At 43.9% G+C, this 27,592-nt stretch overlaps 3 protein-coding genes and 1 pseudogene across 3 annotated transcripts in view; all 4 read right to left on the minus strand.

Annotated features, from left to right (window-relative positions):
* The window catches only part of LOC128421746 (zinc finger and SCAN domain-containing protein 2-like), a 48,672-nt gene extending 30,409 nt beyond the window's left edge, over positions 1–18,263 (minus strand). Inside the window, exon 1 of the mRNA XM_053404929.1 lies at positions 18,104–18,263. The gene's annotated coding sequence lies outside the window, so the exon portion shown is untranslated. The remainder of the gene's footprint in view (positions 1–18,103) is intronic.
* The window catches only part of LOC128421753 (zinc finger protein ZFP2-like), a 461,814-nt pseudogene that overhangs the window by 383,143 nt on the left and 51,079 nt on the right, over positions 1–27,592 (minus strand).
* The window catches only part of LOC128421740 (zinc finger protein 665-like), a 100,771-nt gene that overhangs the window by 10,154 nt on the left and 63,025 nt on the right, over positions 1–27,592 (minus strand). The gene's annotated exons all lie outside the window — the stretch shown is intronic.
* On the minus strand, positions 23,230–25,119 carry LOC128421722 (zinc finger protein 160-like). The gene has a single exon (XM_053404859.1). The coding sequence runs from the start codon at positions 24,956–24,958 to the stop codon at positions 23,312–23,314; it is 1,647 nt and encodes a 548-aa protein (XP_053260834.1). The 5' UTR covers positions 24,959–25,119; the 3' UTR covers positions 23,230–23,311.

Raw genomic sequence — 27,592 nt, forward strand, 5'->3', positions numbered from 1 at the left:
TCAAATTTCAATTTTTTGCCAAGGTTTTAAAACTTTTCATTAATGAAGAGACGATAGAAAGACGAAAATCTTCTTGCCACCACTTAGGCTAATTCCAATCCGTCATTTCGAAAATAAAATGCAACAGGGGAAGAAAAGGACCAAACCATAAAATAATATATTTTCTCAGTTTTGTTATTGCCAGTTATTTTAGATTTTAATTATACTCCAATTATAATCCAGTGTAGTCTTCAAACTCTCCAGTCCCAGATTAGTCCAAGGAAGGAAGTAAAGAAGTAGCAGAAAACCATAAAATAAGTCCCACAAAAAAAAGAAAAAGGGAAACAAACAAAAAAAATTATATCCAGAGCAGGATTCTTCTGAGGAACGATCTCAATCAGTTACCAGCCTTATCCATTCGTTAAAACCACTCTACAAAGCTTCTGCAATGGTGTTATACTCCAACGACAAGAGAAGGAAGGGGGGGAAGGGGCAGTGGGGGGCAGTGTTTTTTTAGAAGTTAATTTTGACGCTCACCATCAACCCTTAAAACCTGTGGCATTGTTCAATTTCAAAAGTCAGATATTATAATCTATTACAGAGCATAAAACTTCCCCTTTTATCCGTTAAAATATTCACTTCTCCAAAAACGTTGCTGGTATTTTTCCAGAGTATAGCAATGTAACAGTGGCGACGGAAGTCCTTACATCCAGTTGTGCAGTTCTTTATTAAAAGTGAAACTAAGAATTCCTTCTAATCTTGTCTCTTTCTTTCCCCCACCAACACACCGAAGATTTGCCAAAAATAACAGTCAAACGTCCCTCTGCTTCCTCTTCTGTTTCTTTTTTTATCTTATTGCTAGTTCTTAGCTATTTTCTTAGCTTAGAAGTTTTAGAGGAGAAAGCGGCAACGACCGCTAGCCATTACTCACACAGCTTGCTCCCGCTCTGCTGACAGTTCTGCGTCTGTTTTCAATTGCAGATACAGCTGAACTCCACATTTAATTCTTTTTGCTCCGAAACCTTCCTTTAGCCTTGAACTTCCAAATTCTATCCCAATTAGGTCCGAATTTCTTAAGCTTGAGTGTCGGTCGCTTCCCTTGCAAGTTCAGGGCTACGCTTTCTAGAGGATAGTTAATGGCTTCCCTCTGCCTGCTTCTCTCTCCGCCGTACTCTTCACCCTTACAGGGCTACCTGACGGCCAGGCGATTTGCAAATTGGCTTGCCGGGAACCAGACCCTCAATGTTCTCCACTGAGGGTATTTTGGGGGGCTACTGCGCCCTGTAGCACCCCTTTTTTCCTCAAAAAGCACGGAATCTCCCAGCCGGGAAGATTCCCACTTGCGACAGGTTCGCGCTCAACAGGAAGTCCGCGTACTTAAAGATTTTTTTAAGCTCATTATATATTGATTCCCAAAAACCCTTCACTTGCCCACAAACCCACCACATATGATATAAGTCTCCTTCTGCCTCACCACACTTCCAACACTTCCTATTTTTTATTCTATACATCTTTGCCAATTTTACCGGTGTGAGGTACCACCTATATATCATTTCCCACATATTTTCCTGTAAGGCCGTACACGCCGTAAGCTTCATATTGACATTCCATAATTCACGCCATGCTATAGTCTATATTATATCCAAAATCCATGGCCCACTTAATCATGGCTTCTTTTACCTCCTCAGCTTTAGTAAACCAGTCCAGTAATAAGTCATACATTTTGGACAAAAGTTTGTTGCTACCTTCTATAATATCGATTTGAAATTTTGATTTCTTTTCCTCAAATCCCAACCTTTTTTAATCCTTTTTTAGTATCTCATTAACTTGGTGGTGTTGTAACCACCCTGTCAATAGGTTCTTTATTTCTTCATACGTCTTTAACTTAATCCCCTGCTCCGTTTTCATAACAAACTCTTCATAAGTAGCTCTCTTTCCTTCCATATTAGTTTTTTTTTTTTAATTTTTATTGGTTTTTTCCACACATAATACAAGACAATACAACACAATACATGACATACAAACATGTAAACACGTATAATTTCTTGACCTTTCTTTTCTTAAGCCTTCTTTCAGCGACTTCCCCATACCTCCCCTTTCTGCATCCCTGTTATCAATCTTTTCAGCATCCCCTAATTTCAATATAACACTTTCTTTAGGTCTTATTTCTCATATCCAATGCTAATCGCTGCAATTCTATTTTGCGTTACCCAAAACATTTTAGCATTCATTAATTTTACAACAGTTCTTAAGATAGATTTTAAACTTCTTCCAATCTTCTTCCACCGTCTCTTTCCCTTGGTCACGGATTCTGCCGGTCATCTCAGCCAGTCCCATATAGTCTATTACCTTGGTCTGCCATTCTTCCAGTGTGGGTAGTTCTTGTGTCTTCCAATACTTTGCTAATAGTACTCTTGCTGCTGTTGTAGCGTACATAAAAAACGTCCTATCTTTCCTTGACACCAATTGGCCTACCATGCCCAGGAGGAAGGCTTCTGGTTTCTTCACGAACGTGCATTTAAGCACCTTTTTCATTTCATTATAAATCATTTCCCAGAATACCTTGATCCTTGGGCACGTCCACCAAAGGTGGTAGAAAGTACCTTCAGTTTCCTTACATTTCCAACATTTTTTATCGGGCGTGTGATAAATTTTTGCAAGCTTGACTGGGGTCATGTACCACCTATAAATCATTTTCATAATGTTCTCTCTCAAGGCATTACATGCCGTGAACTTTATACCGGTGGTCCATAGCTGTTCCCAGTCAGCAAACATAATGTTATGACCAATGTCTTGTGCCCATTTAATCATAGCTGATTTAACCGTCTCATCCTGTGTATTCCATTTCAACAGCAAGTTATACATTCTTGACAAATTCTTAGTATTGGGTTCCAATAGCTCTGTTTCTAATTTTGACCTCTCCACCTGGAAGCCAATTTTCCTGTCCTGTTTGAAGACTTCATTTATCTGATAATAATGAAGCCAATCTCTTACTTTTGACTTCAATTTCTCATAGCTCTGCAATTTCACTTTTCCCTCCTCCTGTTCTATAATTTCCCAGTACTTTGGCCATTTGGATTCCATATTAAGTTTTTTCACTTCTTTAGCTTCCATTGGTGACAGCCACCTGGGGGTTTTGTTTTCCAACAAATCTTTATATCGAATCCAAACCTTGTACAATGCTTTCCTAACAATGTGGTTCTTGAAACCTTGATGAATTTTTACCTTGTCATACCATATATATGCATGCCAGCCAAATCTGTTGTTAAACCCTTCCAAATCCAAAATGTCTGTGTTTTCAAGAAGCAGCCAGCTTTTCAGCCAGCAAAACGCCGCTGATTCATAATACAGCTTTAAGTCCGGCAGGGCAAACCCCCCTCTTTCTTTTGCATCAGTTAATATCTTAAATTTTATTCTGGGCTTTTTGCCCTGCCAGACAAATCTAGATATGTCTTTTTGCCACCTCTTGAAACAATCCATTTTGTCTAAAATCTGCAATGTTTGAAACAAGAACAACATTCTAGGCAAGACATTCATCTTAATAACAGCAATACGGCCTAACAAGGAAAGTCTCAAATTTGACCATACTTCTAGATCTTTCTTAATTTCTGACCAGCATTTCTCATAATTATCTTTAAATAAATTCACATTCTTAGATGTCAAATTAATCCCCAGGTATTTCACCTTCTTTGCTACCATTAAACCAGTTTCACTCTGAAACTTTTCCCTTTCAACAGCTGTTAGATTTTTGTCCAGTACTTTCGTTTTCTGTTTGTTCAACTTAAAACCTGCTACTTGACCAAATGCTTGTATTAGTTCTAAAACTCTTTTCGTACTAGTGTCTGGCTCTTGTAAGGTTAAAACTAAATCATCTGCAAATGCTCTCAGTTTATACTGTTTAGCTCCGACCTGAATCCCTTTGACCAGCTGGTCCTCTCTAATCATGTTTAATAAAACCTCCAGGACAGATATGAAAAGTAGTGGGGATATTGGGCATCCCTGTCGTGTCCCTTTTTCAATAGCAAATTCTTCTGTAACCACATTATTTACAATCAGTTTTGCTTTTTGCTCAGAATAAATTGCACTTATACCATTTTCAAAACCTTGGCCTACCCCCATCCCTTGGAGGTTCTTTTTCATAAAACTCCAAGAAATATTGTCAAAGGCTTTCTCCGCATCCACAAATATTAATACTGCCTTAGTATTAATATTAACTTCCAGTAACTCCATAATGTCTATTATATTTCTCACATTGTCTGACAAATGTCTTCCTGGAAGAAAGCCCACTTGGTCTTTATGAATCTCCCCCACCAAAACTCTTTTCAGTCTTTTTGCCAAAATGTCTGCAAAAATTTTGTAATCCACATTAAGTAATGATATAGGGCGATAGTTCTTAACCTGGTTCTTCTCAGTCTCTGTCTTTGGTATAAGTGTAATATAAGCTTCTTTCCACGATTCAGGTGCCTTCTTCCCCTCTAAAATTTCGTTACAGACCTCCTTCAACGGTTGCATAAGCCATTCTTTCAAGGCTTTGTAGTATCTGGAGGTCAGTCCGTCCGGTCCTGGAGATTTTCCCAATTGCATATTTTGAATGGCTCCCTCAATTTCTTGATCAGTTATCTTCTGATTCAAAATCACTCTACTTTGTTCCGAAATTTTTTGTAATCCATATTTTTTAAGAAATTCTTCAATTTCTTTTTCGTTCACCGGCCCTTGTGCATAGAGTCTCCTGAAATAGCTCTGAAAACAGTTTCTAATCTCATTTGGTTTATAAATGTTCTTCCTTCCATATTAGTTTTTTTTTTTTTTTGTAATTAATACGTCAGTTGGTGAGATCCACCAGGGGGTTTTCTTTTCTAACAAATTTTTATTTCTTACCCAAACATCATATATGGGTCCTCTAATTATAAGATTTAAGAAACCCCTGTGGACCTTTGCTTCACCATACCACAGGTACGAGTGCCACCCGTACCTGTTGTCAAATCCTTCTAAATCTAGAAGGTCCGTATTCTCTAGTTTTATCCAATCTCTTATCCATATTAAGCAAGCTTCTTCATAATAAAGAATCATGTCTGGCAAGGAAAAGCCACCTCTTTCTTTTTTGTCCACTAAGATCTTCATTTTTATTCTTGGTCTCTTTCCCTGCCAGACAAATCTTGCCAATATTTTCTGCCATTCTTTACATTGTTTCAACCCTTTGATCACTGGTACTGTTTGGAATAAGAATAGCATTCTAGGTAAGACATTCATTTTAATCACTGATATTCTCCCTAAAAAAAGAGAGTCTCAGTCTATTCCAGATATCCAAGTCTTTCTTAATTTCTCTCCATGTGGTGTCATAGTTATCTTTATATAGATTTCTGTTTTTTGCTGTCAACCATATTCCCAGATATTTGACTTTGTTAGCCGCTGTGATTCCTGTCTCTTGTTGCAGTTCTTCTGTTTCTTCTTTGCTTATGTTTTTCACTAACATTTCAGTCTTGTTCTTATTAAGTTTAAACCCCGCTACTTTGCCAAATTCTTCTATTTTTTGTAGTGCCTCTTTTAAGCTTTTCTTTGGATCTTCCAAAGTTAATACTATATCATCCGCAAACGCTTTTATTTTAAAATCTTTATGTCCAACCTTAATCCCTTTAATTTCTGGATTTTCTCTCATGGTCTTGTTGAGTACCTCTAGTACAGTTAAAAACAACAGGGGGAATAGAGGACACCCCTGTCTCGTCCCTTTTGAGATATCAAAAATCTCCAAAACATTATTATTTATAATGAGTTTGGCTGTTTGATTGTGATATATTGCTTCTACACCCTTCATAAATTCCTCTCCTATTCCCATTATTTTTAAATTCTTTTTCATAAATTGCCAGGAGACATTATCAAATGCTTTCTCCGCGTCGATAAAAATCAACACTGCTTGTTTATCAATTCTGTTTTCTAAACATTCGATAATATCTAATACCATTCTCACATTATCTTTCAGCTGTCTCCCCGGTAAAATGCCAGCTTGATCTTTATGGATTACTTTGTTTAGAAGCCTTTTCAGTCTTTCCGCCAAAACATCTGCAAATAATTTATAATCATTATTCAGTAATGAAATGGGCCTGTAATTTCTAACCTCTAGGCCATCAGTATCTTTTTGGGGGATTAGGGTTATATAGGCTTCTTTCCACGTATTTGGGATTTTGCCTTTTTTCAAGATATTGTTCATAACCTCACATAATCCTGGTGTTATTTGATCACATAATATTTTGTAGTATTTAGCCGATATTCCGTCTGTGCCTGGAGATTTCCCAATCTTCATCTTCTTTATTGCCTTTCTGACTTCTTGTTCTGTGATTAACTGAAACAAAAAAATTTTTTTCCTTCCAGTAGCACCTTAAAGACCAACTAAGTTAGTTCTTGGTATGAGCTTTCGTGTGCATGCACACTTCTTCAGATACACTGTAACTATCTGTAACTGTGATTAACTGGTTCAGTTGTTCTCTTTCTTCTTTTGTAATTTGTTGTAATTGATGTTTTTGTAGATATTCCCCTATTCTATGATCGTCTTCTTTCTCTTTCTTATATAACTCTTTATAGTATTTCTGGAAAGCCCTTCTTATCTCTTTGGGATCGTCTATTATCTTTTCTCCCTCTCTTATTTTACATATTATATTTTGTTTTTTTCTTGCCTTTAATTGCCATGCCAGATATTTTCCTATTTTGTTAGCAGACTAGAAGTTCTTTAGTCTCTTCATTTTAATTCTCCACTCTACTTCCTGATTCACTACCATGGAAAACTGAGTTTGCAACATCTTTATATTTTGTTTTATTTTTTTCATCTTTTGGTTTAATTGTTAGCAGTCTTTCATTCTCCACAAGGTATGCTAAGATTTCCTTTTTTCTTTTCTCTCCCCCTTCTTTGATGACTGTTTTATTAAATCAAAAAGCCTCTCATAACGGCTTTGCTTGCATCCTATACTATTTCTATGGGTGTTTCTTTATTTAGGTTCCAGTTAAAATATTCTGTAATTGTTTCTCTCGCTTTATCTATTATCTTCTGATCATTAAAGAGGCTTTCATTCATTCTCCATCTAAATGATGAAGGGTCTTTTCCTCTCACCTCCAAATACACCGGATTATGGTCAGATAGAGTCCGTGGCAGGATTTCTGGTTTAAATGACCTCGGGACTAATTCTTTTGATACCCAGATGTAGTCTAATCTTCCCCAGCTTTGATTTGGACTCGAGAAAAAGGTGGGTTGTTTCATTGTGGGGTTTTTAAGTCTCCTTATATCTATTAGTCCTGTAGTATCCACCAGGTCAAAGAATGACCTGGGTAGTTTACCCTCATTTGTATCTCTTTTTCTTATGGATCTATTCAAATCTGGGATGACCACACCATTAAGATCTCCCATTAATATCAGATGTTGGTCTAGGAGGTCAAGCAATATGTCTGCTAATTTCAAATAAAAGTCTGCTTTTTTATCATTGGGAGCATAGACTCCAACTAGGTTTATACTCTCTCCTTGGAAAGTTATTTGTACTATTATCACTCTTCCTTCTTCATCTTTATAGATTAATTTTGGGTCATATTTTTCTTTTATATAGAACACAACTCCTCTTTTTTATTTTTGTCAGAGGCAATAAAATCTTTCCCCAATCTTTTATTACTTAAAATCCTCTTATGTTTTCTTGCAACATGGGTTTCTTGCAGGCAGATTATGTCAAGATTCCGTTTAATCAGCACATGTCCAATTTGATTTCTCTTATTTTTATTATTAAGTCGGTTCACATTCCATGACAATATTTTTAAGGCCATTTTTATTTAATTACCAACCAAAATTAAGTCCTGTTTTAACCTTGGTGTTCTTTGCTGTCTGTTTCTTCCTCCTCCTCCTCCCCCTCGTCCCTCTCCTCCTCCTCCTCCTCTTCTCCCTCTCCTCTCTGTTTCTCCTGTTGTTCTTCCTCTCTTCTTTTCTTTCCCACCTTCCCCAGCTCCTTTTCATATCTTCTGGCAAATTTCCCGAGGTCCTGGGGGTTAAATAGCTTAAATCTCTTAACTTATCATTGGCCACAGTGATCTATGCGACGGTCATCTCCAGGCTTGACTACTGTAATTCGCTCTATGCAGGGCTGCCCTTGAAGCTGTCCCAGAAACTCCAGTGGGTGCAGAATGCTGCAGCGAGGATCCTCACGGGGTCTCTGCCATGTGAGCATATTCACCCAGTGCTTTTCAAGCTGCACTGGCTCCCGGTGGAGTACAGGGTCAGGTTCAAGGTGCTGGTTTTGACCTTTAAAGCCCTTCACGGCCTAGGACCCTCGTACCTACGGGACCGCCTCTCCCAGTATGCCCCACGGAGAGCCTCAAGGTCCATAAATAGCAACACCCTAGTGGTCCCGGGCCCTAAGGAAGTTAGATTGGCTTCAACCAGAGCCAGGGTCTTTTCAACACTGGCTCCGGCCTGGTGGAACGCTCTGCCTCATGAGACCAGGGCCCTGCAGGATCTGATTTCTTCTTTTTTTTAATAAATATTTATTAAAATTTTTCATCTTAATAAAAAAAATCAAAAAAGAAAAAACAAAAAAATTAAAAACAAATAAAGTTTACAATCCGTATTTTCTTTTTTTTAAAAATTAATTTTTATTCAAATTTACAATAACCAATCCAATTACAATTTAACATCCAATTTAACTTATACATCTTATAGACTTCCGTCAGCCTATCTGACAATTTCCATATTTTTCACAACTTTTCACATTCCTTAAATTTGTGTTGCACTTTAACAAACCTTATTTTATCTTTTCATTTAAGCAACATTTCTTACTATTCTCTTCACAAAGCTTCCTGAAATCCAAGCGTTATTTCCTGATCACACACAATCCGTATTTTCAATAACATATTTCCCTGACACAATACAATCCGTATTTTCAATAACATATTTCCCTGACTTCCCCACACCTCCCCTTCTTATATTCCAATTCAAATTGTTAGTTCAACAAGTTCTTATCCCCAATTTTTAACCTTTTTATATTTAGTTCATTTAAAAAACAAACAAACCAGTTTTAACTTATAAACATACATCAGTGCTCATTCTTAAAACCTTTTTCTAAAGTCGACCCAAATTCCCTTCCACGAATTCCCCAATTTTCATACTAATAACAAAACAAAATAAACAACAGATTATAATTGTACACCCTTTGGATTCCCACACCCCACCACCCCCTTTCCCGGTTTCAATCCCCAACAGATGTCCATCAGTCTTAATCTACTATCAGCCTGGAGACCTCACGTCCGAGGCTCTTAATTCTCTCTCAATTCCTCTCTGCCGGTTTTTTTGATAGTCTTTAGTATTAAACACCAGATCTCGGAGAAGCTCTGTCCCCATAAGGTCCATGTTTCTTCCAGCCAGACCTCCATACTTAAAAGTGGAGCCCGAATCTTGTTTCTTACTCCTTTTAAGTCCAATTGTCCCGAAAGCTCCAACTTCCACCTTAATCAAATTTGTAATCCATAGGTCTTCAGATCTCCACATAAGGAGATCTCTCCATTCTTCAATCTCCAATTCAAACCAGATTTTCATCATCCAGTACTTATTTTCCTTTGTAACCATCATGTCAGGCCTCTGGCTCGATTTCTTATTTTCCTTTGTAACCATCATGTCAGGCCTCTGGCTCTCCTTTGTCATCTGCAAAATTACAGCTCCTCCTTCCTTTTCCTCAGAAACAACATATGTCTCCTCCACACTCTCAAAACTCTCAAGTTTCTCTTTTTGTCCAGCTGCATGGGCTTCCTGAGTCAAATCCTTATCAAATTCAGTGATATTATTTACTGTTAAGTTCAGAGTTGCAACATTTGTAGCCAAAACATCCATTTGGCCTTGTAGCTTTCCCAAGAGAACAAAAACTCTGTCCAACCCAGCTTGAATTTTCCCTCCTCCAGCCATTCTTGTAATGTCCCAAATCCCCTCTAGAGGGATTTTGGTAACTTAATATTCTTTCCAGTTCAAATCCAAAAATCAAGTTAGTTTGTATCAGTTCTTCCTTGTTTTCAACAAAATATAACCAAATTGCAACAAATATATCCAGCAGAGACAGCAGAAACAAAGTTCTCTTTTTCCTTCTTGACAGCTAATTTTAACAGCTGTCAAACTTTTCTATATCTCCTCAACAGGCTCTCTCACGGATCACTCCCGGGTCCGGGGGGGTGGCACTTCATCTCTCAAAATTAGCTCTTATCCTCCAATAAAATTATTTATGCTTATACTGCCAAATCGTGAAATTAATGTCTTTTACCCAATGAAGAAAAAGAAATTCTCTCGACCTTAGTTAACTAGTCCTTGCTTTAAATTATTTACAAGACGGGGAGGCGGACTTCCTGTTTGCACCTTCCCCGATCGTGCCAAATTCAACAAAAAAATTCCTTTACAAGTCCAATTTCCGTACTACTCACGGGTTGTTACTTTTAGAATCCAATTGTTCACAAGAAGAAGTCAGCGCTCTCCGACCATGGCATGCGGCTTCACTCCGCAGGAGGAGCAGTCAACTCTCAGCACCGCGCCGCTCACCCCGTCCCCCGTTCCGAAGCCTTTAAAAAGGCTCCTTCGCAGGTCGGGGGCGCAAATGGTGCCCGCCGAGTCACCAGGTTCACAGGCTTCAGTGCCTGTGATTTCTGAGGGTCCCCGCGTCGCCGCAGCGGCAAGACCCAGCTCATGCGAAGCCGATTCCCTCCGGAGCTCGGAGGGAATCCGCCATTAGCCGATCACGCTAACCCGGAAGTCCTGCAGGATCTGATTTCTTTTCGCAGGGCCTGTAAGACAGAGTTGTTCTGCCTGGCCTTTGGCTTGGAGCCAATTTGATTCCCTCCCTCTCTTTCTTTTTTCTTTTCCTTCTCCTCCTGCGATGAGGCTACATTTTAATATTTTAATGTTTCAATATTTTAATGTTGTATTTTAATTTTGTTTTTAAGTTGTAATCATTCAACTTGTTTTTATTATTGCTTGTAAGTCGCTCTGAGCCCGGCCTTGGCTGGGGAGGGCGGGGTATAAATTATTATTATTATTATTATTATTATTATTATTATTATCATTATCATTATCATTATCATTATAATAAAATGAGATCCCCTCCGGGAATTCCCACCTGTATTGAATTCCTTTTTTTTAAACTGACCCACTAGTTGTTTATTGATGTCTCTACGTCAAAGAAATCTGGCTGGAACCTCCTTGAATACAATAATTGCCTTCCCATCAATGCATAAGTTTTTATTATAATTTAATCTCAATATCTCATTCCTCATGTCCATAGAGTTGAACATAACCAGTACATCCCCCAGCAATTTCTTCCCTCTCGCTCTGGCAGATTTTACCTTTATTCGAAATGCATTTGCTATTGTATAGCCTATCTCCTCTTTCCTCATGTCCAGCCAGTTTGCTAATTCTTTAATTAATGTAGCTCTTATATTTTCGTTTATCCCCTCAGGAGTACCTCTGAATTTCAAATTCAACTGTTTCTGCCTCATTTCTAGCATTGACATATTATCCAGTAGTTCTTCTTGTGTTTTACTTATGTCCTTTATTTCTCCTCTGATCCTGTCTCCTTTTTACTTTCCTTTAGATCTTTCTGAGCCCTTTTCATTGACTCTTCCAACACTTTAGATCTTACCGTTAAGTCCTTTACTTTACCTGTCAGTTCTCCCACCACCCCCTCCAGTTTCTTATCTAATGTATCCTGAACTTCTAACAATTTTTTCTCAATATATTGTTCATTTTGTTTAAACTCCTTTCTTATTTCAACCATCAACGCATCATAGTCCTTTATCTCTTTCCCATTCTTCCCATTCTCCTGTTTAGATGGTCTTCTTTCTCCTGGTGTTCCCACTCCTTTCTTCATTCTGTCACAATTGCTTAATCAGATATTTATTTACTAATGTTATTCTAATTTCCACCCCTAGGGGTCGCAAATTAACGTATACTGTTTTTCAAATTTCCCAATTGCAGTTCCCCTGTTTCCCCACACAGTGGCAGCAGTTCCCGTAAATTCAATAAAAATCCTTCCTTAAGTAAAGTTACTTTCCGTTTCTTTGTTCTTCAAATGGAATTTCCCCTTTCACGTGACTGGAGGACCAGACGGGGAGACTGCCATAGAGTGTCAGGAAGAAAGGCACGAAAAGTAAAGAAGGGAATGAAACCTCCAAAACACGGAGAGAGCAGAAAGTGAAGGAGGGAGGGAGAGCAGATAAAAAGAGAGAAGGGGGGAAAAATAAGGGTGGGGGAAGGGGATACATGAGGGGCGATAGAGTAAGGAAAGGGAGGAAAAAAGATCAGGAAAGAAGAAGGGGGGGAGAGGGGGAAAAACAGGAGTAAGAAGTAAAGATAAAAACAAAAGTCAAAGACTTATTCTTCGTGTTGTACTCCAAATACAAAATCTTCTTTTTCCGGTTCCTTATCAGCTTAATCCATAAATACCCCACTCAAGACCGGTAATCAAGCATTATAAAGCGTACCGTTTATCTCCTCCCCCACATAGAGGGCGAAAAAAGCAAAGGAGAGGCTCAGATAGAACTTCAGGAGATATTCACAGCAATTCACAGCAATCCCCAAGTCTCTTCATTCTTGCTCCTGCAAACGTACCGACTGTTACTCCAACACAGACTTCTGCCCAACCTCTTTACAAACAGCAGGAAAAAAGCAGAGTTCACTGGTGTTCACTGGTGGGCATTTTAAGCTCACTCTCCGACCACTGGCACAGGACGCTTCAACCAAGACGATACAAAGAAGTTTTTCCTCCCCTTCTATGCCTGATACAAAGAAGTTTTTCCTCCCCTTCTATGCCTCTCTGTTGTTTCCCCACAAATCGTTACCTCGGAACATAGTAACCAAGGATTTTCTCCGAACCTCACTTGGCGGCTGCTTTCTTACTTTCAGTCCTCTCTCAGTCTTCCGCCAGACGCCATTTTCTCCCTACCGCTGGGACGGACTCCCTTTTTTCACCCTCAGCACTCCAAATCTTGTTAATTTTCTTTTGTAAAATCCGCAGATAATAACTGCTTTAGTTTTAGTCCAGATTTGTTTTCTTTGTTTGGAAGCTGGCCGCTTTCAGTCGAAGCTTGAGACTGCACAGCGTGGGGTCTGCTGCTTCCCCTCGGTGCCTGCAGCTCAATCCCGTCCCCAAGCTTCAGTTTAGCTTTAAAGCCTATGAAACAGGAGAGAACGCCCAGTCTCTGCCAGGTACTCTGCCCCCCAAGATACTCCTCTCAGGGTATGGAGGTCCACGTAGCCTTCGTAGCCCCTCTAAAGCCCCCGCACTGCTCGAGACACCCCTGAGGGTTGCCTCGCGCTTCTTTCCCTGATCGCAGCTCAACCGGAAGCCCCCATCCACCTCAATCTCTTAATGAATCACCTGCACAGTTCCATTGGCCTCAGGAGGTCCATGTGGACCATTATGTGAGACCCAGGTCTATGTCTTATCCATTGGTCTGTGGTCTGGGTCACTCAGAGAACTAGTGACAAGGCTTGGTGCTTGGCGTCAGCTGAATGGGTGCTCAGGGAAGCTCCTGTTCTTGGAGATGGACCTCTGTCTACATGCCTCACATTGCATGGAGAGAGCAGGAGAAGCGGAAGGAAAGCAGCTGGCAAATGGGAATCCCAGACGGAAACACCCACCCTAATCATTCTTTTTAATGATGACGTGCTGCCTGATCTCATGCCCCTCTTCTGACGCAGGACTATCCTAATCTGGCATTAAAAAACCTGGATATTAAAGGCAAAGAAATAACTGTTCTTAGTGGAAACTTCAGCCTTGAATATATGGTATTGATTCATTGATGGTCTGAAGTTGTGTTATCTCTGGAGACAAGAATTTATTCCTCATTTGTCTTAAGTATCATAATTACAGGATGTCTTGGAGTGTTAGAGGAGAGGCGGTACATTTGGTGGGGGAAATGTCATGCACCTTCTCGGGTAATCTATCCACCATTGGTCCCCACCCTGCACTCAGCTCTCACCTGTGGCTTCCAGAAGCTGTCAGCATGCAACAGGGGCCACAATCCCAGGAACAGCTTCAACTGCCCGGCTAAACCAGGTGAGGATAGCTGATGGGTCTCAAATCCTTGGTGGGTTGGGGAATTCTGCTGCCGGTGAAGGCAGGACCTGGTGGAAGGAGAGGATGAGAAGAACAGTGAATCCCACAGTCAAGAAGGCAGATTCTGCCCATCCTGCAGAGGAAAGTGAAGGGCAGATGGGGCTCATCAACCGGGGAAGGGAGCCCATCAAGAAGGAAAACTCTGGTCCTAATCCTTCACTGCCTCTTGAGTTATCTTCAGGAGAAGAAAAGGCTATGGAGGAAAACCTACACAAATCCAGAGTGGAGTCTCTAAGATGGTTGGATAGTGCCCTGCACACCTCCTGCCATCAACTCCTGCAGCCAAGCTGGTGCCTAACATACTGCTCTGCTGAGAAGGGGGTCTTGTTGTCTAGGCAGCCCAGGACCCCCAAACACACTGCCCAGGCTTCCATTGCTGCTAACACAGCAGTTTCAGGTGGAGAAATCAACTCAGACCTGTGTATCAAAGTCTCTCCGATGTGGAGCAAGGGAAACAGAAATGCTACTTACATCATATGGAACTGTAAAAGTATTCAAAATATTTGTTTTTTGAAGAAAAGACCACCATGTATCAGGTGGCCCCTTGAAAACTTATAAAAGTCTTGTGCCTGGAGCTTTTGGGGGTGCAGGACCAGGAAAGCTTCTGCAACCATTAACCTTCCAATTGGGATTCAGGCCTCATCATGGAACTCACACTGCCCTGGTTGCCGTGACTGATGATCTCAAAATGGTCTAGAGTCTGAGGGGGAAGCTGTTTCCTGTTTCTGCTAGATCTCTCAGTGGCTTTGGAGACCTTTGGCCATGGTATCCTTCTGGACCCTCTAGGGGAGATGGGGGAACTGCTGTGCAGCGGTTCCTCTCCTTCCTCCTGGGCCATGTCCAGAAAGTGGTGTTGGGGCATGGGTGTTCAGACCCCTGGGCTCTCACTTGTGGGGTGCCTCAGGGCTGCGTCCTCTCCCCCATGCTTTTTAATATCTATATGAAGCTGCTGGGAGAGATCATCAGGGGTTTTGGGCTGGGTGTTCACCAGTATGTGGGTGATACCCAGCTCTTCTTCTCATTTAAATCGGAACCAGTGAAGGTGGTGAATGCCCTGTGTTGGTGCCTGGAGGTGGTTTGAGGATGGGTGGCAGCTAACAGATTGAGGTTGAATCCTGACAAGACAGAAGTACTGTCCCTGGTCCTGAATGGGGTAACTGTTGCCCTAAAGGACCAGGGGCACAGCCTGTGGGTCATTTTGGACTCACAGCTGTCCATGGAGGCACAGGTCAGTTCTGTGTCCAGGGCAGCTGTCTGCCAGCTCCATCTGGTATGCCAGATGAGACCCTCCCTGCCCTCGGACTGTCTCACCAGAGTGGCACATGCTGTGGTTATCTCCAGTTTGGACTACTGCCATGTGTTGTACATGGGGCTACCTTTGAAGGTTCTGTCTTGGGCCCGGTCTTATTCAACATCTTTATCAACGACTTGGATGATGGACTCAAGGGCATCCTGATCAAATTTGCAGATGACACCAAACTGGGAGGGGTGGCTAACACCCCAGAGGACAGGATCACACTTCAAAACGACCTTGACAGATTAGAGAACTGGGCCAAAACAAACAAGATGAATTTTAACAGGGAGAAATGTAAAGTATTGCACTTGGGCAAAAAAAATGAGAGGCACAAATACAAGATGGGTGGCACCTGGCTTGAGAGCAGTACATGTGAAAAGGATCTAGGAGTCTTGGTTGACCACAAACTTGACATGAGCCAACAGTGTGACGCGGCAGCTAAAAAAGCCAATGCAATTCTGGGCTGCATCAATAGGAGTATAGCATCTGGATCAAGGGAAGTAATAGTGCCACTGTATTCTGCTCTGGTCAGACCTCACCTGGAGTACTGTGTCCAGTTCTGGGCACCACAGTTCAAGAAGGACTGGAACGTGTGCAGAGGAGGGCAACCAAAATGGTCAAAGGCCTGGAAACAATGCCTTATGAGGAACGGCTAAGGGAGCTGGGCATGTTTAGCCTGGAGAAGAGGAGGTTAAGGGGTGATATGATAGCCATGTTCAAATATATAAAAGGATGTCACATAGAGGAGAGAGAAAGGTTGTTTTCTGCTGCTCCAGAGAAGTGGACACGGAGCAATGGATCCAAACTACAAGAAAGAAGATTCCACCTAAACATTAGGAAGAACTTCCTGACAGTAAGAGCTGTTGGACAGTGGAATTTGCTGCCAAGGAGTGTGTTGGAGTCTCCTTCTTTGGAGGTCTTTAAGCAGAGGCTTGACAACCATATGTCAGGAGTGCTCTGATGGTGTTTCCTGCTTGGCAGGGGGTTGGACTCGATGGCCCTTCTGGTCTCTTCCAACTCTATGATTCTATGATTCTATGAAGGTGACTCAGAAACTGCAACTAATCCAGAATGCGGCAGCTGGACTAGTAACTGAGAGCAGCCGCGGAAACCACATATCACTTGTCCTAAAGGATCTTCCCTGGCTCCCAGCGCATTTCCAAGCACAATTCACACTGTTGGTGCTGACCTTTAAAGTGTCATAGTTGCATTTTTCAGGCATAGAAAAGTATTGATCTAATGTAGAGAGATCAATCATTCCTGGTCTATTGATTCAAGAAGGTTCTGGTGGTTTTGCTCTGTGTGAGTCAAAGCTGGTATTTTCTCTAGCTGGAATATTTTAGCTGATAAGGGAGTTTCCTTTCTGCTGAGAGCAGGTGGTGGAATAAGTTGTAATGAGATTATGCTGAACCTTCCTTGATTTTGGGAACCAGATGAAGCTGGTTAAACTGGAGTGAGCCAGGCTTGTTATCCCGTCCCAACGTTACTCTGACACTGAATTGTTTATAAATTACAGTATTGAAAGGTGCCTGGACCCACTTCCTATTCTGCTATTTCAATACTCTGCTTGTGTGCGTCTTACTTGAGTGCTAGATTCAGGCAGGTAGCCGTGTTGTCTGACGCAGTCGAAATTAATGAAAAAAGAATTTCAGAAATAGACTTGAAAGAGAAGTTGCTGAATTAAAACTTATTACTAAACTGAAAACTATGGAGAGACCTGGTCTGAATAGAGATATTGGATTCTTGTCTCATTACACATACTAAAGCTATTTTTGGTTATCTGCATACTATCCCATGCTTTTTCCTGTAGGACTAATTGCAGTAATTAACAGTTGCCAACAGCTTTACCATACCCATCTCCTACTACCCTTCTGATAAAAACCCCACCCCACCCTCCCACTATATATAAGGGTCTGGGGACTTCTGTTTCAGTGTATCTGAAGAAGTTTGCATGCACATCAAAGGTTATACCCAGGACTATCTTAGTTGGTCGCTAAGGAGCTATTGGCAATTCTTTTTATTTACTTGAGTGCTGTTTTGGTATGCCAAGTTAGGTTTTTATTTAAGTTAGGTTTTTGCTATGTTTTAGATGCTCTTATGCTTCTTTGCATTCAGTAATAGATTTATTTGCTGAATAAAATTTTTGCTGCCTCTGAGGGTTTTTTCCTACTCTGCTAATTATCCATCAGACTTGCTCTGGAGGTCATTATGGAGGAGCAAGATCTACAACCTAAAGCCCCCAACAGCCTCGGCCCTGTAGACCTGAAGGAGCGTCTCCACCCCCATGGCTGAGTCTGGACACTGAGGTCCTCTTCTGAGGGTCTTCTGCTGGTTCCTTCCCTGCGAGAAGCGAAGTTACAGGGAACCAGGCAGAGGTCAAGGAAATGAGCAACTACCTGACATTTGGAAGACAGCTGAAGGCAGCCCTGTATCAGGAGGTTTTTAATGTTTGATGTTTTCCTGTCTTTTATATGTGCTGTAACCTGCCCAGAGGGGCTGCAGAAACCCGACCAGATGGGCAGGATATAAATACTACCATCATTCTTATCATCTTGTGATTTTTTTGTAGTTATTTTGGAATTCGTACTGCAATATCAGCTCTCGAAATGTTATGGGTGGAGAAAATCACAGAGTTACCATAAACGATAATCCCACCCACAAACTCTCATTCACACACAGTCTGTCAATTTGGAGGGGGGGTCACACACCTCACCTGTGCTAATACTGGCAGTCTTTGGCCTGCACAGGCACACCCTGTGTGTAGAGCCTCCAGCCACAGGCACTGTCTATCATGAAAATGGGTCCTTTGACTGGGAAGATTCATGGAGTCGCTGTCATCAGATGCTGATGGGTTGTATCTCAGCTTGTCAGTCACACTGCCTTCAAAGAATAAGAGGAACAGAAATGTTTTCGAGGTGCAACTTCTATATCAGCCCTGAGAGCCATTCCATGGACTCTGCACCCCTGTTTCTGAGGACAGGTGTACATTATCTTCACCCTCAGCGGAAAAGACATTAAAGATGGAAGCCTGAGAGAGAGGAAAAGGTTTCTGGCTGCTTCCTGGGTGGGATTGCGGAAACCAAGAGCCATTTCTGAGAAGGCCTCTCCCCTCCCCTCTTCCTCTCGGGATTTCCTCTCCTCTCCAGGGGACCAATGGTTGGACTGGGCAGAATCGCTGTGTCTGGACAGGGCAGGGGCTTATGGGGTGGGAAGAGGATGGAGCTTGCAGGAAGGGGTGGGGGGACTGGACCCCCCACTTTCCAGGGATCCCTCTCTGGTCGCCTTGATGGGATGGCCAATTCTTGGGTGGGAGGGAGAAGCCAAGGCGGCCCCTCCGGAGATCCCCAGCGGGCGCCACCATGGAGAAGTCTCCCCAAAGACTGGTTTCCTATCTCTCCCTCCCCCAATGCTGCACTTCCCTGCCCCAGGGATGCTCCCCCTCCCCACTTCATCGATTCTCTCCCTCTGTCCCAGAGTCTCCCCTGCACCCAGAGGCCCCGCGCCCCTTGGCGTGGCTCACCCCTTGCCCTGCGACCCCCATTTCTCCGTCCAGAAGGACCCCCCAAGACGAGCAGGGGAGGGACGGGGGGTCTCTATCCAGGCGTCCCTTACTCCCATTAACCCTTTCATGGCCCACCTCTCTCCGCGCGGAACCCACAGCGCCCCAGGGATGCCTGCGTGGGGGAAACGGGGCGAGGGCTCTTTGCTGGGAATCCCCTGGGTGGGCGGTGCATGTCCGCCCCTGCCAAGGCAGCCAAGGGGCCAAGGAAAGCCCCCTTCGCAGCACGCGCGCAGGGATCCAGGCCCCACGGAAGGCGCTTGGGGGAGCTGGAGGGGTCTCTGGATCCTTCTCTCCCCTCCCCCCGCGACCCCTTTACCTCTTTGTCCTCGCTCCCGATTCTCCTTTCCTTTCCTGCAACATCCACGGAGGGGGGGGGGGTCCTGCCGCCCCTCCTTCCCTTTCCAAAAGCGCGCGCCCCTAGAGCTATGGAGCAGAGCAGCAATCCGGCGTAGAAGCTCCACTTGCGGACGAAGCAAGCAGTTTGAGAGGGGGGCTCTCTCCCCTCATTCCAGAAACAGAAGCCGGATTGCGGGGAGGAGGAGCAGAAGGAAAAGGTGCGACATACCGGGGGGGGGGGTTGAGGGTTTGGGCGTGGCGTGAAAGCAGGTTGTGCCGGGAAGCGAGGGAAAGAATTGTTTTTCCCCTCCCCTCTTACTAGGAGAGCGCGGGAGGGGCTGATCCAGGCAATCCCGCTGCAAAGTGGGGTCCCCCCCTACAATGTTTACATTGCAAAATCCTTCCCTCCCCCCCACCCACGCCATGATCTTAGATCCATTCCAGGTTTTTGGTATTTGTGCACATTGAGCAGCGGGTTGGACTCTGTGACTCCTGTGTTACGGAAAAAATAGGGCTTGGGCTTTTGCACACCGCCCCCAACACAATTCTTCCCTTGTGTCTCCGTCAGAGGTAACACAAGGAGGCCAGGAAGAAAGCAAGGCAGCTGTTGATCTGTTTGCGCGCAGAGCTGCCCCCCCATGCAAGGAGTGAAGCAGCCCAGAACTAAAGCGCGTTGCAATTTGTACATCCTCAAATAATCGACGCCCCCGTCACAGAGAGAGCACCCCAAAAACATCCCCGGTTGCGCCACAAAGTGAGTTGTACATGGAAATCAGCTCAGACTCCATGTTTTGGCAACATGACAAGTCTGTCTGTCAACCGGGATGCCTGACGATTCCTGCTCCCTGCCTTTTCCCGGCCAGCCTGAGAGAGCATTGGAAAGGGCGGATTTCTTGACCCCCGAATCCATCATCGCAGACCCGTTTCATTCAGGCCTAGAGATCTGCTCTTTGGACAAGTCTGCTTGGATCATGTGGATCATCAATGGATCATATGGATCATCACTGGATCATCCATGATGTCATACCCACCTCACGGAGGGGGGGGGGGGCTCAGGAAGAATCTCCTGCCGCGTGACTGAGGGAGTCTGGAGGCTGACGGGGGTCAGACTGTTTTGCTCTCCTTACTATTTCAGCTCAGGTTTTACTGAAATGGGTGGATTCATTGAGGAAACGGGGCTAAGCGAAAGCATCCGTTGAAAAGAGGCAAATGTGTATACTTTGTTACCACCCAGTGAGTTGAGTTGCAAAGGCCATTTGCAGAAAGGCTCCTATTGTATCACCTGCGGCTACATGTTTTGATCTTTTTGCGGAAATGTTTTCGTCGGGCTGAGACCATTTAGGGCTTTCAAGGTCAGCACCAACACTTTGAATGGTGCTCAGAAACGGATCTAGAGCCAGTGAGGATTTCTTAGGACCCGTGTTCAGGGGCCAGCTGTTCAGCTGCTGTCCAAAACTGAATGTATCCGTTGCCGGAAGTAATCCATAAGCCTCTCGTCCTCCGCCTTCTCTGGATGCCATTGGTGCGCGATGCTCCTGCTCTTGGGAGAGGGAGAGGCGTGAGTTGAGTGAGCTCGGCTTGCCAAGGGTTAAACGGAAACGAGCTAGATTCCCAGAGAGGAAAGTAAGACGGGGGGGGGGGCAGGGTCCTCCAGAGCGAAAGCCCAATCCCTCCCTTTCCTGCAAGAAGTCGAGGTTGTCCGCAGATGGAAACATTCAGACATGAAATATACCCTGGTCCCTAAAACCTCACTGGTGCAAGGAAGGAAGGAAGGAAGGAAGGAAGGAAGGAAGGAAGGAAGGAAGGCAGAGAAGAGAAAGCACTTCCTCTAGCAGGGCAGAATAAAACCTGTGGAACTCCCTCCCACAAGAGGCAGAGGCCACAAATAAAGGTGCTTTAAAAGAGGAGGAGGCCAATCTGTGGTGGAGGAGGAGGAGGACAGGGTGATGGGTGGCTCCTCTGCTCTGTCTCCCCTCTAGGAGGGAGCCCTCTGGCCTGATCCTGCAGGGCTCATTTTCTCCTCCAGTGCTTAGTGTTGGGATGCAGCCAAGGAATTGGGGGCAAATGGCAGCCCCCCAGCTGTGCTGGGCGATCTCCAGTCCTTGGATCAGCATGAAACTGCAAGCTGAGCTTCAGAAGCTGGGCATGCACACTCAGCAGAGTAAAGGCACAAGAGAAGTGGCTGGAGAGGCATATGTGAGCAGATTTACAAGCAGTTTATTCAGCACACATCAGGACCAAGGAATCATCTCTGCTCTCCCTCATGTCCAAAGCAAGACAGCACCCCACCCGAGGCACCACTTTAGCTAATGAGGCCTCCTGCTGCTGCCACACCGCCGGAGCACGATTTCTGTTCTCATCCTGAAGCAAAGTTCTTAACACGAAGTACTATTTCTGGGTTAGCAGAGTCTGTAACCTGAAGCGTCTGTAACGCAAGGTACCACTGTACTCTCATAGAAAGGCGAGTCCTACTTTATTTGCTTTTGAGTGCACACAGATGCACCCGTCTTGCATGCTTGAGTAAAGCAACTCCAGGGCAGGAGGAGAGTAGGGGCCACGTGTAGAGCAAGTCCCACACTGAGGTCAAAAACACACAGAGAAGCAGCAGGACTTCTTCGGTAATAATTTGCTGAGCTTTCAAAGCATACAGTTCTCACTGGGTCCCCAGTGAGGCACAAAACTTAGCTCCTGAGACGAAATCCAGTTTCAGCCGTAAAAAAATAGAGCACACAGGATATCTAAGTCAGGCACACAAACCGGCAGAAGGGAGCAAGGGAGGAAAGAGGCTGGAAGGAGACAGGGCAATGGATGTGTGTCTTTCGCTTCCTGTCTTCTGGGAGGGAAGTCAGCAACTCGGCATATTCAGGGGCTTCACAAAGCAAAGCTTTCTGCCGGCTGCTTCCAGGCAAATGGGCATCCCAGAAACACACACTGTGATCTGTGGTGTGTTGCCATATCAGTTGTTTTTGAAAGGTTATCACGATGTGGTCTAGAAACCAGTTTGGAACAATATATCGCCCAGCTTTAATCCTCACTGACCACCAGCAATCCGCGAAAAAGGAGCAATGCAGAAGCGAGCTCCAGGTGGCTGGAATCGTAAACAGGAAACTGATGTTATTGGAATGTACCGTGGGAACAAGAGACAGTGTACTGAGCACCGGATGTTAGCTCAGAGTGGCACATGACCCTGTACTGGAAGTACATGGGTGGAGTTATTCTCTCTCTGCAGCTGGTGATGAGAGGGTACAGACTTGTTTTCTCTGTACTGCTGAAAGACAGGAATAAAGACATGTAAATATATTTCTGTCTGTCTCATTCCCCCCCCCCCGGTTATGGGAGGGGGAGGAGTGGTGTGTCCTTTTCACGTTGAAAAGGATCGCCGAAGAGACCTCGCCTTGATCCTGCTGGAGAATGCAGCCAGGGAGGTCAACAAGGATTCAAGCCGGGCACCTGGAGGGTGGCCAATTTTCCTCTGGACTTCGCTGGCTCTGCTGGCTTGAATTCGACAGATAAACCCTCACCCCTTCTCTATTGAAAGGTACTTTACATCTTAGATTATAATCACATTGTTTGACATTGCCTTCAATATTTCATTACTATACAGTTTTACACATAAATACCAGAACTTCACATACACAAAATGTGTTCAAGACTGATTTCCTGCCGAGTTCATTTCTGTGAAGAAAAGAGTGGACTCTGAGAGGAAGATGTCCCACACTTCAGACACCAAAATGGGATCTTCCATGTGAGAGTCCCTGGATGTTCCTTAAACACTCCATTGTAAATAAAGCACTTTTGCAATCTTTTCATTTAAACTGCTTCTCCTCTCTGAGTTTGTGGATGGTTTGAAGGGTTTCAATTCCTAATGTTCTTCCTGTCCGTGAGTCTGTTGATTTAGAATTTCCACTAGGACTCAACCTCTATCTACTTTCCTGATATTTATAAGGTTTGTGTTTTGTGTGAGTTTGTTGACATAAATCAAGGGTTCCACTCTGACGGAAGCTCCTTCCACAGTGCATACATTTAAATGGTTTCTCCGCTGTGTGTCTGCTGATGTCTTCTAAGGGTTCCACTGTGACTGAAGCTCTTTTCACACTCCATGCATTTAAATGGCTTCTCCCCTGTGTGAGTCCGTTGATGTGTTCTAAGGTTTCCATTATCACTAAAGCTCATTCCGCACTCTATACATTTATATGGTTTCTCCCCTGTGTGAGTCCGTTGATGTCTTCTAAGGCTTCCATTAACACTAAAGCTCTTTCCACACTCTATACATTTATATGGTTTCTCCCCTGTGTGAGTCCGTTGATGTCTTCTAAGGCTTCCATTATCACTAAAGCTCATTCCGCACTCTATACATTTATATGGTTTCTCCCCTGTGTGAGTCCGTTGATGTGTTCTAAGGCTTCCATTATCACTAAAGCTCATTCCGCACTCTATACATTTATATGGTTTCTCCCCTGTGTGAGTCCGTTGATGTCTTCTAAGGCTTCCATTATCACTAAAGCTCATTCCGCACTCTATACATTTATATGGTTTCTCCCCTGTGTGAGTCCGTTGATGTGTTCTAAGGCTTCCATTATCACTAAAGCTCATTCCGCACTCTATACATTTATATGGTTTCTCCCCTGTGTGAGTCCGCTGGTGTAATTTAAAGTATCCATTACTACTGAAGCACTTTCCACACTCCAGGCATTTAAATGGTTTCTCCCCTGTGTGAGTCCGTTGATGTCCTCTAAGGTTTCTATTATCACTAAAGCTCTTTCCACACTCTATACATTTATATGGTTTCTCCCCTGTGTGAGTCCGTTGATGTCTTCTAAGGCTTCCATTATCACTAAAGCTCTTTCCACACTCTATACATTTATATGGTTTCTCCCCTGTGTGAGTCCATTGATGTCTTCTAAGGCTTCCATTAGCACTAAAGCTCATTCCGCACTCTATACATTTATATGGTTTCTCCCCTGTGTGAGTCCGTTGATGTGTTCTAAGGCTTCCATTATCACCGAAGCTCATTCCGCACTCTATACATTTATATGGTTTCACCCCTGTGTGAATCCACTGGTGTAATTTAAGGTCTCCATTACGACTGAAGCACTTTCCGCACTCCAGGCATTTAAATGGTTTCTCCCCTGTGTGAGTCCGTTGATGTGTTCTAAGGTTTCCATTACCAGTAAAGGTCTTTCCGCACTCCAGGCATTTAAATGGTTTCTCCCCTGTGTGAGTCCGTTGATGTCTTCTAAGGCTTCCATTCTCACTAAAGCTCATTCCGCACTCTATACATTTATATGGTTTCTCCCCTGTGTGAGTCCGTTGATGTCTTCTAAGGCTTCCATTCTGACTGAAGCTCATTCCGCACTCTATACATTTATATGGTTTCTCCCCTGTGTGAATCCGCTGGTGTAATTTAAGGTCTCCATTCTCACTGAAGCACATTCCGCACTCCAGGCATTTATATGGTTTCTCCCCTGTGTGAGTCCGTTGATGTCTTCTAAGGTTTCCATTACCAGTAAAGGTCTTTCCGCACTCCAGGCATTTAAATGGTTTCTCCCCTGTGTGAGTCCGTTGATGTGTTCTAAGGTTTCCACTATCAGTGAAACGTTTCCCACACTCCATACCTTTAAATGGTTTCTCCCCTGTTGGAGGTCGTTGATGTGAACTATGTGTGCTCATTCAATGAACATAGTCCACATTTCACACATTTTAATTTCTATTCCTAATGGGGGGGAGGTGACCCATCCCCTGGAGTTCTGACTGCCTTCTCCATCTCCTTCTTCAGAGTGGGAGGAAAGGGAATCCTGTTTTGGTTTCAAGGAAGAGAACTAAGGGAAAGAGAACAAATCAAGTTCCATTAGCACCTTCTCCTATTTCAATGTCTCCTTCATTCCCTCAACTCCTACCCATGTTCCCATTTTTTAGGAAGTGAAGTTGCAATGTCCTCAAATGATAATAATTCATGAGCAACTATCAAAATCCTCAACAAATGTTCATAAAGCAGCTTGATTTTTTAAAGAATGATGTCCTGTCTGATCTCGTGCCCATCTTCTGACGCAGGACTATCCTAAAATGACACAGAAAAGCAGGATATTCAAGGCCAAATTATAAACTGTACTTAGTGGAATATGTAGTACCTTGAAAATGTAGTATTGATTCACTAATGGACTGAGGTTGTGTTATTTCTGGGGACATGAATTTGTTCCTGTTCTGTCTTAAATATCATAATCATACGATGTCATGGGGTGTTAGGGGAGCGGTAGTTCCTTTGGTGGGGGAAATGTCATGCACCTTATGGGGTAATTTATCCACCATTGGTCCCCACCCTGCAGTCAGCTCTCACCTGTGGCTTCCAGAAGCTGTCAGCATGCAACAGAGGCCACAATCCCAGGAACGGCTTCAATCGGCCGGCTAAACCAGGTGAGGATAGCTGATGGGTCTCAAATCCTTGGTTTATTAGGGAATTCTGCTGCAGGTGAAGGCAGGCCCTGGTGGATGGAGAGGATGAGAACAACAGTGAATCCCACAGTCAAGAAAGCAGATTCTGCCCCTGCTGCAGAGGAAAGTGAAGGGCAGATGGGGCTCGTCAACCAGGGAAGGAAGCCCATCGAGAAGGAAAACTCTGGTCGTAATACTTTGCTGCCTCGTGAGTTATCTTCAGAAGAAGAAAAGGATATGGTGTCCTGCACACCTCCTTCCAGCCACTCTTGCAGCCAAGCTGGTGCCTAACGTACTGCTCTGCTTTCCTTGGGACCATATAAGCAAGGCTGAGAAGGGTGTCTTGTTGTCTAGGCAGCCCAGGGCCCCCAAACACACTGCCCAGGCTTGTAGTGCTGCTAACACATCAGTTTCAGGGGGAGCGATGAACTCAGATCTGTGTATCAGAATCTCTCCAATGTGGAATATGTAAAACAGAAGCACTATTTACATCATACATCAATTAAAAAGTATTCAGAATATTTGTCTTTTGAAGAAAAGGCCACTAAGTATCCGATGGCCCCTTCAAAGCTAATGAAAGTCTTGTGCCTGGAGCTTTTGGGGGTGCAGGACCAGGAAAGCTTCTGCCACCATTATCCTTCCAATTGGGATTTAGGCCTCATCATGCAACAGAAACTGCCCTGATTGTGCTCGTTGATAATCTCGGATGCGCTAGAGTCTGAGGGGAAAGCTATTTCCTGGTTCTGCTAGATCTCTCAGTGGCTTTGGAGACCTTTGGCCATGGTGTCCTTCTGGACCCTCGAGGAGAGCTGGGGAAATGGTTATGCAGTGGTTCCGCTCCTTCCTCCTGGGCCATGTCCAGAAATTGATGTTGGGGCATGGGTGTTCAGACCCCTGGGCTCTCACTTGTGGGGTGCCTCAGGGCTCCGTCCTCTCCCCCATGCTTTTTAATATCTATATGAAGCTGGTGGGAGAGATCATCAGGGGTTTGGGCTGGGTGTTCACCAGTATGTGGGTGATACCCAGCTCTTCTTCTCATTTAAATTGGAACCAGTGAAGGTGGTGAATGCCCTGTGTTGGTGCCTGGAGGTGGTTTGAGGATGGGTGGCGGCTAACAGATTGAGGTTGAATCCTGACAAGACAGAAGTACTGTCCCTGGGGAACAAGGGGTGGGCAGGTGTGGGGGACCCCCTGGTCCTGAATGGGGTAACTATGGCCCTAAAGGACCAGTTGCACAGCCTAGTGGTCATTTTGGACTCACAGCTGACCATGGAGGCGCAGCTCAATTCTGTGTCCAGGGCAGCTGTCTAGCAGCTCCATCTGGAACACAGGCTGAGACCCTCCTTCCCCGCACACTGTCTCGCCAGAGTGGTGCATGCTCTGGTTGTTTCCGGCTTGGACTACTGCTATGTGGTCTACATGGGGCTACCTTAGAAGGTTACCCAAAACTGCAACTGAATGGGAGCAGCCACCGAGACCACATATCACCGCTTCTAAAGGATCTTTCCTGGCTCCCAGCACATTTCCAAGCACAATTCAAATTGTTAGTGCTGATCTTTAAATTGTCATGGTTGCATTTTCCAGGCATAGAAAAATATTGATCTAATGCAGGCTTCCTGAAACTTGGCAGTTTCCTTTCTGCTGAGAGCAGGTGGTGGGATAAGTTGCGATGAGGTTATGAAGAACCTTTCTTGTTTTGGGGAACCAGATGAAGCTGGTTTAAACTGGAGTGAGCCAGGCTTGTTATCCAGTCCCAAGGTTACTCTGACATTTAATAGAATATAAATTACAAGGCCAAAAGGCACCTGGTCCCACTTCCTAGTCTGCTATTTCTCTACTCTGCTTGTGTGATTCATACTTGAGTGCTGTTTTGGT

This window comes from Podarcis raffonei, chromosome 10 (genome assembly GCF_027172205.1).
Source record: "Podarcis raffonei isolate rPodRaf1 chromosome 10, rPodRaf1.pri, whole genome shotgun sequence".
Classification (NCBI taxonomy): domain Eukaryota; kingdom Metazoa; phylum Chordata; class Lepidosauria; order Squamata; family Lacertidae; genus Podarcis; species Podarcis raffonei.

What these genes read in the sequence shown, in the direction of transcription:
- LOC128421722 (XM_053404859.1), bottom strand. Translation starts at nt 24,958, where the DNA reads ATGAGCACACATAGTTCACATCAACGACCTCCAACAGGGGAGAAACCA.